At 39.7% G+C, this 13,016-nt stretch overlaps 1 protein-coding gene across 10 annotated transcripts in view; it reads right to left on the bottom strand.

Annotated features, from left to right (window-relative positions):
- The window catches only part of PPFIA1 (PTPRF interacting protein alpha 1), a 97,989-nt gene that overhangs the window by 11,383 nt on the left and 73,590 nt on the right, over positions 1–13,016 (bottom strand). For 6 of the 10 annotated variants that reach the window (XM_051967559.1, XM_051967560.1, XM_051967564.1 and 3 more), the window contains 4 exons: positions 3,514–3,595; positions 3,207–3,407; positions 1,792–1,854; positions 1,189–1,215 (listed from right to left, as the gene is read on the bottom strand). In XM_051967559.1, the coding sequence (XP_051823519.1) occupies positions 1,189–1,215; positions 1,792–1,854; positions 3,207–3,407; positions 3,514–3,595 (373 nt within the window). The remainder of the gene's footprint in view (positions 1–1,188; positions 1,216–1,791; positions 1,855–3,206; positions 3,408–3,513; positions 3,596–13,016) is intronic. The other 4 variants (XM_051967568.1, XM_051967562.1, XM_051967563.1 and 1 more) reach the window with 1 other exon arrangement.

Here is a 13,016-nt window from a genome sequence, read left to right as displayed (position 1 = left end):
CCTTTCCTCACCGAGCGTAGGTCCCCTAGTACCTTACCTTCCATGGACCAATTTCACAGCCTCCCTATTGGTCTCCCTTTCATACATCCACCCCACACCAATCCCTTCCCTTTATGGCTGCCAAAGTTTGATATTACTAAAGTGCAGCTCTGATCCTGTTGCCTACTGCCCCACTGAGGAAACTCTGCCCATCAGGTGACTTCCCACTGGGGCTCCAAGCAATCTTTCCAGGCAGTTTTGTCCTTTCTCTGCACTCTCCATTGCCTCCACATCTCAGGATGTGGAGGATCCTCCCACGCCAGGGCCCTGTCCCACACCAGACACAGTCTGTCACTTTCCCAAGTCCAGGTGTCGCCTCCAAGAACACCTAAACTGCTTGTGGAGCTCTGGCAGGTGCGCTAAGTGTTTGTCTTTGCAGGCCATGGAGCCTTCTCCAGAGCTAGGTCTTACTAAACAAGCTGCAAGACTGAGATGTTCAGAGACAAGGGCATCTTGACCTTCCACCAGTAGGTGGACCTTCTGAAGGTAGAACGGGGACCAACACTGCATCTATTTCTGATCTCAGAGATCATCAGATCCAACCCAGTGCTACAGATGAGTAAACAAGAGGCTCAAAGAAAGAGTAGGTGTCCCATTTGACGTCACACAAATCCTTAGGGGCCCCGACTCCCTGCTCAATGTCATTTCCTGTCAATCCAGAAAGGAAGCACTGATGTTAACTCAATGAGACAAGGCGTTTCTGCAGCTGACACCTCCCTGGTTTGTGTCTTTAGAAGGGACTAGAGGAGGAACCCCTTCTCCCTTCCCCTCATAGAGCATACAAAGTATATGCCTATAACCTGAAAAACCCCCAACAACAATAATAGTGAAACAAGAACCTTCCCCGCCACCAAAGAACAATAACTTCAGGAGATGTCTAAGCATCAGGCCCTTTTCTGAAACAGAGATGGCGTTTTATATATAAACTCGTGTCAATCACAAATTTCCATCAAAATTACCCCTGAAAAATTTTCAAAATTGTCCATGAGGCATTCACTACTCTTTTATCCAAAGGGTGGAAATCTCTGGACAATTTTGATCGATTAGCAAACGGTTTTTAAGCGATTAGAGAAAAGTACAAGCTTCCAGTATTCCCTGCTTTGGGGGAAGGTAAACATAATGAGAAACAAATCAGAGAAAGTCTCCAACCTGAGCCCAGCTTCCCTCCTCATCGTCCTGATGTTACATGGTTAAAAAAGCAAAAGAAGACAACGGTTAGTAGTGGTAAGTTCATAAAACAAGCCAGTAAATGCAGTAGGACACATGCAACTTCATGATGAACAAACTAAGTTCAAGGACAAAGACAAAAGCGTCACGAAACAGCCATGCAAATCTGCTGACATTCTTTATGCAATAAAGAGCAAGGTCCTTTTTTCATGCTGTATACCTCTAGAGAGAGAAAAAGGAAGGAGAGGAGGAGAAAGAGAAGGAAAGGAGGAGAGAGAAAAAAGGAAAGAGGGAGGGAGGAAAGAGGGAGAAAAGGAGGGAAAGAAGGAAGGAGGAAGGAAGGGAAGGTCTTATGTTGAAATTAGCAAGAAATTAGTAAATAGATTAAGATTCTCTGAGAGGAGCTAAATTAAAGTTACACTCCTAATTTCAGGATACTAATAATTTAAACCACATCAATGTTGATTCTGATTTTGACCAATTAATTAATACTTAAAAGGAAGAATTATTTTCACTAATTCTACATCAGTTTTGTGGGCAACAAAAAGCACACAAATCAAGCAACGAGGGGGTGTGCGGACTGACCGTTTGTGGCGTTGCCGTCAGGTTTTCCATTTCTTCATGTGTTAACCAGACATTCCCCGTGGTCTGACATGACCCCAGTGAGAATAAGTCCCATCCCAGGAAAGGAGAGCAGTAACAAAGAGGAAAGGGTGGGTTGCAGAACATGAGCAACAGAGACATCCAAGGCTTTGGGAGCTGGAGCTGCAGCAGTCACCGCTCAGCAGGGATGGGGCTAACCTGGAGCACCTGCTTTCTGAGGACACCTGCCCGGGCTGCTTTGGCAATAAAAGGCGGGAAAACCTCAGGCCCCAGGAGCACTTCAGGCCTTCAAAAATTAAACACCAACAGTCTTCTCTTTTTAAAGAGGAATTGTATTAAACAGGTAAGGACTGAGGATTTTGTCTAAATAAAGGTTTTTCTTTTTGGCAAAAGATGATTATACAGCTGAATTTAAGACCAGACAGCTGCCATTCATTAGGCAAATACATTCTAAAATGTATTAAGTGAACAAAAAATACCAACTCTCTACACTGTAAAATAAAAGGAAATTTAGATTTAACATTATAGTCCTGCTTCCTGTAATGATTAAAATTAATTGTGGATAACAAAAAACCAAAACTGATAAAATAAAAGCTAGTTTAGTTCTAAAAGTCTGCAATCATTTTTTAAAAAAGCATCTCAAAGAATAACAGATAAATGTAAGTAATTTTCTTTTTGAAAGTTGAAAGAAGGGTCAAGCTGTTATCTGGCACAAAGTGACATTGATGTATATACTATTATGATTGTTTTAAGAATAAGATCATGGGACAGCTAGTTGGTGCAGTGGATAGAGCACCAGCCCTGAAGTCAGGAGGACCTGAGTTCAAATCTGGCCTCAGACACTTAACACTTCCTAGCTGTGTGACCCTGGGCAAATCACTTGACCCCAAGTGCCTCAGCAAAAAAAGAATAAGATTATTATTCTCTCCTTGGAGGAAAAAATATATATATACATTTATAGTAAGTTCGAATAGTAAATTCCATTAAACTTCACTGGATGGTCTTAAATTCCAATTAGTAAAGGAGAAACAAATCAGGTTTGGAAGGACATAGATATAATATCTATGCCATCAAATTTCTCTTTTTCCTTCTTCAGGGGCAATTTTCAGAGGCTTTGACTTAATTTTTATAACAAGCTAACATGCAAACATACGATTGCCTGGAAATTTATTTCTAATTTTGAGGTAATCAGAATGTTATTCCAACCAAGCTTTGCCCACAGACACTTTTACAAAGTTTCTTTAAATCCATTTGACACTTAGTAAGAGCCTATTAGGATAATCAAGACACAAAGCATGCACTTCTTATTAATTACCATCAGCCCTACACATCTACTTGCTCAGATGAAAGTGGAAAGTATGACTTTAAAGAGGCTCTTCTTGACCACTAGCTCTTACCGTTCGTGACGTGGGTGGGGCAGATGGACTTGTCAAGGACATGATTTCTTGAATAGCCAGCCTCAACTTTAACCTATGTAGAGGATTACTGATTCCAATTTCACGCTGTATTTCAGTATCGGACAGGGCAGACATGATGGCCCCACTTTTCACATTTGCTCGGCAAGCAGCCACGTACCACGCAGGCATCCCGACCCACAGCTGGAGGAAGAGAGAAAGCAAAACTGAGTATCCATTTCTACACTACAGGATGTACTACAAGCATTCCAGAAAAGCCTCTTCCTAGAGTTATCAGAAATGTCATTACCTCGAGCCACACAACCACAGTTGGCCCATCCCACTGAGCAAAAGGCAGGCCTTGTCTTCGAGCTTCCTCAAGCAGTTCGTGCCTAAAAAAATTAGAACAAAATAAGAATCTATATACGCTTGTAAAATATTAGGCAAGTGTTTCCCAAATATTTTTCAACACGGTCTCTGTATAAAAATTATTCTTAGTTCTCCTGACTAATTGCACACAAATTAGCAATACAGTCATGTAGGACACTGTATCATATTAATATAATTTTGTGGGGATTATAAAGAATAACTGAACAGTAGAAATTCTGGCAACCTCTTGCTCCCACCCCCCCTTTAAAGTTCTCTCTTGATTTATAAATGACTAATTATCATATAAATTACTAATAATTTTTAAATGTCCCCAAAAGATAAATAAAATGATTAAAGGTTATAAACAGGTAATTTGCAAAGGAAAAAAAATCACTCTATTAAGACACATGAAAAAAATCCTCCAGATTGCTAGTAATTAAATACAAATGAAAACAGCTCTGTAGCTCTACACATTGATCATTTTAGACAGGTCCAATTGGTCAAACAAGAAAGCCTGGGAGGCCTTAATACACTATTAATAGAGTTGTGAGAGGGGAAATCTAGTTATTGTGGAAAGCAATTTGAAATCCCCTCTTCCCTGAAACCTGAAAGAAGCTACTAATAGGTCTGGAGTCCAAAGCAATATTTAAAAAGAGAATGAAAAGCAATCACAAAACAAAAATGTTTACAGCAGCTTTTTTTGTTATAGCAAAGAACTGGAAACCAAAAAGGTGTCTGTCAAACTGGGAAAGAACAAACAATTAATGGAAATATTATTGGACCATAAGAAATGCTAAAAGGGAGCAGCCCGATGGCGCACTGGCCCTGGAGTTGGGACTCCCTAAGTTCAAATCCAAATTCAGATATTTAACACTTATTAGTCTGTATGACCCTGGGCAAGTCACTTAATCCCAACTGCCTCACAAAAAAGAACACCGTTTCCCTCCTCCCCCCCAACAACAACAACAATAAAACCCAGGAAAAATAGTGAAAGGGATGGTCTTAGAGAAATCTGAGGAAACCTTAACTGACATCTAGTAAACTAAACAAAACCAGGAGAAAAATTAATAAAGAATAAAAACATTCTAAAAAACAAGAAAATCCCTGAAAACTCCCAGGAAGATTTGACCCAAATTCTTGGGTTCTCAAGTTCAGGAAAATATATTGCAAGTAACAAGAAAAAACAATTCAAGTATCATGGAGGCAGTCAGGATAACACAAGATTTAGCATCTTCTACATTAAAGAATGGGAGAGCTTGGAATGATATTCTTAAGGTCAAAGAAGGTAGTATGACAAACAAGAATCACTTTCCCAATAAAAGTGAGTATAATCCTTTGGGGGTGAAATAGAGGACTCTCAAGTATTCTTGATGAAAAGACCAGAACCAAACAGAAGTTTTGGCCTTCCAATAGCACACTCAGGAGAAGCAAAGAAAAGTAAATAGGAAAGGGATATCATAAGACTGAATAACGATAAACTGTTTATGTTTCTCTATGAGAAGATGATACTTAAAATTCATAAGAACTTTCCCATTATTAGGGCAGTTAGAAGGAGTATATATAAAGAGAGAGCACAGGTATGAGTTGAATAGGAAGAGATAAAACAATAAAATTAAGAGATGAGAGAAATGTACTGGGAGAAAGGCAGAACAGAATAAGATATCTTACATAAAAAGAGGCACAAAAAAGCTTTTATAGTGGAGAGAAGAAGAAGTGGGTGAGGAGGAATGAGTGAAAGTTACTCCCATCAGAACTGGCTCAAAGAAGGGATACCATATATACTCAATTGAATATAAAAAGTATTTTACCCTACAAAACAGTAGAAAAGGAAGGGGATAAGAGAAGAGGGAGGGGAGGTAGTCAGAAGCAAAACATATTTGAGGGCCAAGAGGAAAGAAGAGAGAAAATAGAATACATGGGGGAAGCAGAACAGGATGGACAGAAAGAACAGGAGGAAGGCAAAAGTAATTGGGGAAAAAAATTGCAGCAAATTTCTCTGATAAAGGTCTCATTTCTCAAACATATAGAGAACAGAGTCAAATCTATAAAAATAAAAGTCATTTCCCCCAACTGATAAATGATCAAAGGATATGAAGTTTTAAGATGAAGCAAAGTTATCTATAGCCATATGAAAAAATGCTCTAACACCACTGACTGAAGAAATGCAAATTAAAAACTATACTACCTCATACCTATTTTTATTGGCTAATAGGGCAGAAAAAGAAAATGAAAAATGGTGAAAAAGATATGGGAAAATTGACATTAATGCACTATTGGTGGACTTGTGACCTGATTCAACCAATCTGTAAAACAATTTGGAACTATGCCCAAAGAGCCATTAAAATTCTGCATACCCTTTGACCTAGCAATAACATTATCAAAAGAGATAAAAAAGGCAAATGGTGTGTGTGTGTGTGTGTGTGTGTGTGTGAGAGAGAGAGAGAGAGAGAGAAGACAGTGCCAGTGGAAATTAAGGAGATGCTCCTCAATTAGGGAATGGCTGAACAAATTGTCATGAGATTATGATGGAATTATGTTGCACTATAAGAAATGATGGGCAGATGCTCAGAAAAACTTGGAAAGACTAAATATGGGTTGATGCTAAGTGAATTGTACTATGAAGAAACAGCAATATTGTAAGATGATCAGCTGTGAACGATTTAGTTATTTTCAGAAATATGATACAAGACAATCCTGAAGGACTTTATGATGAAAAATGCTAACCATACCTAGAGGAAAAACTGATGATGCCTGAATACAAATTAAAACATACTTTTAAAAGCTTTTTCTTGAGGGCATTTTTTTTGGAAGGGGATTGGTGAGAAGCGGCCTATGTTACCCCCCCCCCCCACAAACAACGTGATTACTATGAAAATGTTTTCCAGGACTACACACTGCACATAATCTATATGGAATTGTTTGCCTTCTTGATGGAGGGGAGGACGGAGAAAATGGGAGGAAGAGGGGGAATTCAGAATTCAAAGTTTTAAAAATGAATTTTGAAAATTGTTTTTATATGTAAATAGACAAAGAATAAAATACTAAATTTTTTATTTAACTTAAGAAAAAATGAAAAAGAAAAGCTCAGACTTAAGGATAGACATGATCAGAGAAGTGTAAAAATGGCTTGATTCTTGAAATCAACATAGATTATGTTGATTTGTATTTCTTTCCACTGTGGGACTGATGGGAAGAAGAGATTCACATAAGAGAACAGAAAGAGAGCTTGAAGGAAACACCAAGAAGTAGAACAGTTTGAAAGTTCCTCTAGACATTCTTCTACCTTTAAAAAGAAAAGCTAATTGTCTACAACAGGGATTGTTCATTCCACAAATGGTCCTTTGTGTGTTACATCTGATATAGAAAAATGCTCATTTTATTTTCTGGTTTCAAAATACATAAAACTAGAAACATTAACAAATTAAAAGGCCATTCGCATGCAGTGTTTAGAAGAATCTGAGAGCCTTAAATAAAAAGACACAAAATTTTACAAGATAAAGGAGAAAATATATGCCCAAAGTCTGGGGAAGAGGTTGGGATAAGACCCTTCAGGATCTTTGTTTATGGGCTCAGAAGCTTAACACTGAGGCCTGGCTGCTAATTTAGCAAATATTATTTAAAATCCCAATGAAATAAGCAGCTAAGCAATGTCAAAGTGCACAAAGTGCTAAGCATGGAGTCAGGAATACTTGAGTTCAAATCTGACCTCGGACATTAACTGGTTGAGTAACCTGTTTGCCTCTGTTTCTTCATCAATAAAATGAGAAATTACATTCCTTGCCTTCCAGGGTTGTTATGAGAATTAAGTGAGACATCTGTAAATCAGTAACACAAGGCCAGAAACTTAGTAGGCATTTAATAAATGCCTGTTTTCTTTCCCTTCCTTTTAAGCAAGACAACAAGTAGAAAAGGCAAGAGACAATTACTTCATCAGCTCTAAGAGGGATGAACCAAGTATGTTCTAATATTCCTGATCAATAAATGAAAAGCTACTTCTTATCAGACCATAATGACATCATCCTGCATAGCTGCCAAGCATGACCAACTTATGTGTACACAGATAGGGAATGGGGGTAAGGGGATGGTTCATTAATGTTGTGGAAGACTATTGTGAAACCCCTTAAACTGGGAAATAAAATGAAATGTGTTCTAAAATATGTCAATTAAAAAATCAAAAGCCATCCTAGTAAGTTTGCAATGAATCAGCAATTCATCCAATGTGGGTGCTTCTTCCCTATTTGCTGCTACCCCATCTCTGATCCCACCCCGAGGCAGAGGCCTGGCGGGCACACCCAGCATCACCAGGACCAAATCCAAAGTCCATCCAGCTCATCAGCCCCTGTTTCCCACCCCCTCCCCCCGGCAGAACCTTCAAACACCCACAACTACCTCCAAACCAAGAAGAGAAATAACGGGGGACCTGAGGGGGAAGGGGGAAGAAGAGGGAGGTAAGAAGGTATTGAGTTTTGTGGGGTTTTTTAAAACTTCAAAAGTTTCATCATAAAAGATAAAAAATTCATCTTAAAATAAATATACACATCACAAATACACAACATGCTGTTAAAAAAAGACATGTCACGCTTCATTGGCATGGAAGTATCACTGGGAATGGAGTTATTTTAAGTAGATTTTAAAAATATATTCCATGTCAAAACTGAAACTATTTCCTTGGTAAATATAAATAAACGGGTTTTTTTTAGTGCTTAAAAGGAAAATTGAACACGTCTGACACCAAATCCAACACACAAGACCTACCAAAATACTTACCCTGATTTCACCCTAGAGGGCCCAGGGAAAAACAGAGAAAGAAAATCCCCATTATGAACCCAGCATATAAAGTGGTCGAGGTAAAGCTGATGTGGAAAAAAGGGCTCACATTGAATATGGGCTCTGTCAGCAACCTGAAACCAGACTTCATTCATTCCTTCATTCATTCATTCATTCTCCCTCTCCCGTGGCACTTACCTAACTGCTCATGCACAAGCTGGGCCCTGAAAAAATCCACAATGAGCCCCACTGAACCTGTGAGGGGCCCAACCTTATCATCCCCCTGCCCCTGGCGCCCCAGCCCACCTTCAGTGGTGTGCTATTGGCTGTCTGAGAATGCTGGTCACCCTCTCACCCATGAGGTAATTCTCTAGAAGTGACAATACTTCTCTAAGATGTCTAAATTAGCCCTGTTCGGCCCTTACTTTACAGTGCTTAGAATAATGTCATTCGTTCCACAAACATGTAGTGAGGGGCCTAACCTTATCATCCCCCTGCCCATGGCATGCTGTCCCTTGTGCCCCAGCCCACCTTTAGCGTTATGCTGTTGAAGGCCCCCCAGAACATAACAGAAAGGGGAAGGAGCAGATTTTTACCAAATGAGGTGCCTTTCTTATAACCGGCTTACCTAAAAATGCTACGTTAGAGCGGCACATCTGTACTAACCTCTGGATCATGACTTTGCTGAGAATTGTAGTTATATTCCAAAGCACACAGGGGATTTCAGATGCTCCAACACATCAAAACAACAGACATTTGTCACTTTGGTCACAGCTATGATGCAATTTATTAAGTGATTCATAGCAAATAATCTCTAAATTCTATTCTGAATCATGTCTCTTTTATAAAAATTAATAAAAAAAATACAACAGAGACCATGTGACACTTTTTTGAAGGGGCCAATTAACCATCTCCCTTTAGTTTTAGGTTTTTCTAAAACCCCACCTTGAATTTCTCCATCGAAGGGAAATCCATCTTCCTTCCTTTCATAAGGGAGGCAACAACTGGGTTTAATCAGGCTCACTTGTATCTTTTTCTTAGTCACATGAAGGTTTGGGATGTTACGGAGAAATGACTAGTACATAAAAATAACTAAAAAACTTTTTGATGCTAAAAATCTTTTTTTCCTCCCTATAACAAATTAGGTGAAAAGAGGTACTGACTGATATTTCATAGCCTATAATATAATAAACAAAAAGTATATGTATATAGAATAAAATACCAAAGTTAGAGGAAGTATTTCTACATGAAGTTCTAAGAAACAAAGTAATTAAGTTTTAATATTAGGTTTTAAAAATCAATGTATCAAAAAACAAGCATTTTAATGTGGGAAGTGCTGGGACATATTTTAAAAAAATACAAAGTAAAAAATGTCCATGATTTCAAGTACCTTTTAGCTATTAAAATGATTTCTATGAAATTCCACTAGGTGGCACCTACTAGCCAAAAGAAATACTACAACGGGCTGATAACTTATTGACCAGCGACTGAGAAGTAATTGCTAACTTGTAAATTAACTAAGACCACTGTGTATGGCTTTCAGCAGAAAGAGAACAGGAAAACCAGCGATGTGAAGGAAAGGAGGAAGAAAAGCTCTTTTTGACTGGCTGGATTTCTTTTGGAAAGGAGGTAAGGAAGCAGGTCTCGCCATTCAGTCTCATTTTTTCTAGTCCTTGAACAAGGCTATGTAACCACAGTTACATAGTGTCAGGGCCATAACTTACTAAGGCCCCTATTCCAGGTGGGCTTTCAGACTCTCAAAAAGGGTCAATCCTATAAAACAGTGAGAAATGAACAATCCTTCTTCAATCCTTCCCTGTGGGAGCTGGGTGCTGGGAGCCCTATTGCTCCCTGGTCACTGTCCTCGTGGCCTCCAGGGCAGAGCTGCCAGAGTCATCGCTTGACAAGGGCTCCTGAAGATAGGGGGCAGGGGATGTGAGTCATCATGGTGGTATCTGAGGCATCTGGCACTGTGTTCAAAGTGATAATAAGATCCTACTATGTAGCAGAGGCTGGGGGTTTAGAAAAAGTAGGTGGAGGGAGCAGAGTAGAGGAATGTTGGGAAACAGTGGGCGAAAGGACAAAGGTGGAGTCCCAAGGACGCGTCTCAGAGATGGCCAGAAAAAACAGGATCCAGCTCATCAGTTGTGGTACACCTGACCAAATAAAATTCGCCAACAGAATATGTAAATCCTACAAAAATCACCCTAATTTTACCAAAATAACTTCAATCCTTTCCTACTGTCACCTGTTTAGCATTAATCCCAATCATGGATCCATTGCATTTTTAGGGAAAAAAGAGTCAAGGCAATTCTGCTCATTCCTTCATAGACGAGGGAATGGAGGGAGCCCCAGAACAGGTAGCAAAAAGATGCCACCCATTTTACTACCCAGTGGGACGCAAGAAAGAGAGCAGGTTTTCCGGTCTGCTTCAGGTCACTCTCTGCCAGGTCTGCGCTTTATCTTTAACCGAATCTCAAACTCTTTGACATTCATTTCCTATTTGATGATCATCTTAAAAGATAATTTTTTTCTTCTTTTTGGATATTGAAACTCTCCTCCAAATGACTTACAAACAAGGCCTAGAAGAAATGAACATTTTGCTGCTTCTGCAAGATCTAAGCCAGAGGCAGGAAAACCTTTCCCATGCTCACCTCCTGTACACCTTGATGCTGTTAACACAAGGCCCAGGAAGAGGGATGGGGATGGGGCTCTCTCCATCCCCTTCTCTTTCCTCCCTCACAGTGAAGAACTAGTATAGGCAACCTATACGATAGAACAGAGCTCAGCAGGGATCAGGGAGAGGTTCAGAGGATTAATGGAATACTAATGTAAGCAAGAAATGTCATGGCAGGTGAGGAGATGGATTCAAACAGATCCAGAACCATTCCTTTCACCTCAAGTTCAAAATTTCCAGTGACCACAGAAGCAGAACTGCAGGCAACCAACCCCAGACCAACCACCCCACCCCCCAATACTGCTCATCTCTGGGGCTTTCAGATCCCACCAGAAATGGTTTTGCTCACAGGTTATAGGTTATTAATTTTTATCAAGTCAGAAGGTTTTGCATTAAATACTCTCCATTTTCTGGCTCACTGACATCATAACCAAAGGCACACCCTCTTTTCCATTACTTTCAATCTTCTTTTCCATTCTCAGGTGAGCAGGTTATCTCCTAGATGATGACAAAGCACCTATTTTGTTTCAGAAGCAGGCTCAATTTTATTTTCCAGTTTATCAGTTCCCTCTTCCCTATCATGCTCATCCATTTTTAACTTTTCCTTTCTGATAATTAAAGAGGTCAAAGATAAGTACCCATTTTATAGCAGGAAAGATAAGAGGAAAGATTCAGTGTCAGGCGGGCTGGGCTGGGCGAGCCTTTGACATTACTCAAGGATGACTCTGTAGAATGGCCTCTGTCTGGGCCACTGGACTCTTTAGTGGCTGGCTGACCAATATAAGCAGTCACCACTTTAAGTCCCACTTTCATATCAACAAATTCTGGATGGCAGAAAATTACGACACTGATAATCTGACTTTATTTAAAGCTGAGGTAAACTACACAATGGAAACAGCAGCCACTATTCCTCAGATTATTTCATGTTCTATTTTCCCCCTTCCAAAATTTATAGAATGAAAAATAAGTTTTATAAAATATATCACCTTAAACAAAATGGCCGAGAATGTGGAAAAGGAAGCCACTTCCAAGAGCCACATCAGGGCAGATGTCTAAATTGTTACCCTCGTATCCTTTAATCAAATGGAAGCATGTTGTTGTTCAGACGGATTTGCATCATCTATGACTTTTCCCAGCACCATCTGGGGTTTTCTGGGGCAATGTTACTACAGTGCTTTACCATAAGTGTTAAGTGGCTGGCCCAGGGTCAGATAACTATGAAGTACCTGAGGCTGGATTTGAATTCAGGTCTTCCCAATTCCAGGTACAGCACATGCACTGAGCACCCAGCTGCCTAAATAGAAGTTCGTGAGGTACGCAAAATCTAGGTCGTTCCAACCCATGAAAAGCACAGAATGGTACGGCAATGACAGTCAAGTCTCTCCCTCTCTTTTCCTCCTGAAGCTAAACTAAGGACTGATGATGTGGAACAAGAGGCAACACCAAGGGAAAGACTGTCCTTGAAGAGAAGAACTCAGAAAATGGGAGAAAAGAAAAAAATACCTCCATTTCCCCCAAACAGAAAAGGGATGAAATAGACTCTGACCTCACTTGTTGGCAAATTCTAGAGTATATGTGAATGATGATTATGATGATTAATAATGATATATATGATGATTAGTGGCCATCAAGAAAAGCAGAGACAAATAACTAAGCATCAATAATAGGTAGTATCAGGCTACACATTTCCTGTGTCTGAGAGGGTTATTTGGCTAGGAATGTTGGAATGGCTTATTAAAACAACTGATAAAATAAAAATATGGCAAGATGGGAGCAAGATAATGCCCAAGGTCCAAGGGATTCACATTTAGGGGAACAAGAGGCCAAAAATAAGAAACCTTTTGTGGTCCTTCTCTGCTTGGCTCCTGACCATTTAGTCTGTCCACTGATGATCCGCAATAAGGCACGGATGGCAGGCTTAACCACTTAGCACATGACTGAAGGCTAGAGGGACATTTCAAACACAGCACAAAGGAGTCAAGAGCTAAACAGGATCCTGA

The sequence above is a fragment of the Antechinus flavipes genome, chromosome 6 (assembly GCF_016432865.1).
Source record: "Antechinus flavipes isolate AdamAnt ecotype Samford, QLD, Australia chromosome 6, AdamAnt_v2, whole genome shotgun sequence".
In the NCBI taxonomy this organism is placed as follows: Eukaryota; Metazoa; Chordata; class Mammalia; order Dasyuromorphia; family Dasyuridae; genus Antechinus; species Antechinus flavipes.
This window is presented reverse-complemented; position numbering and strand designations above follow the sequence as displayed.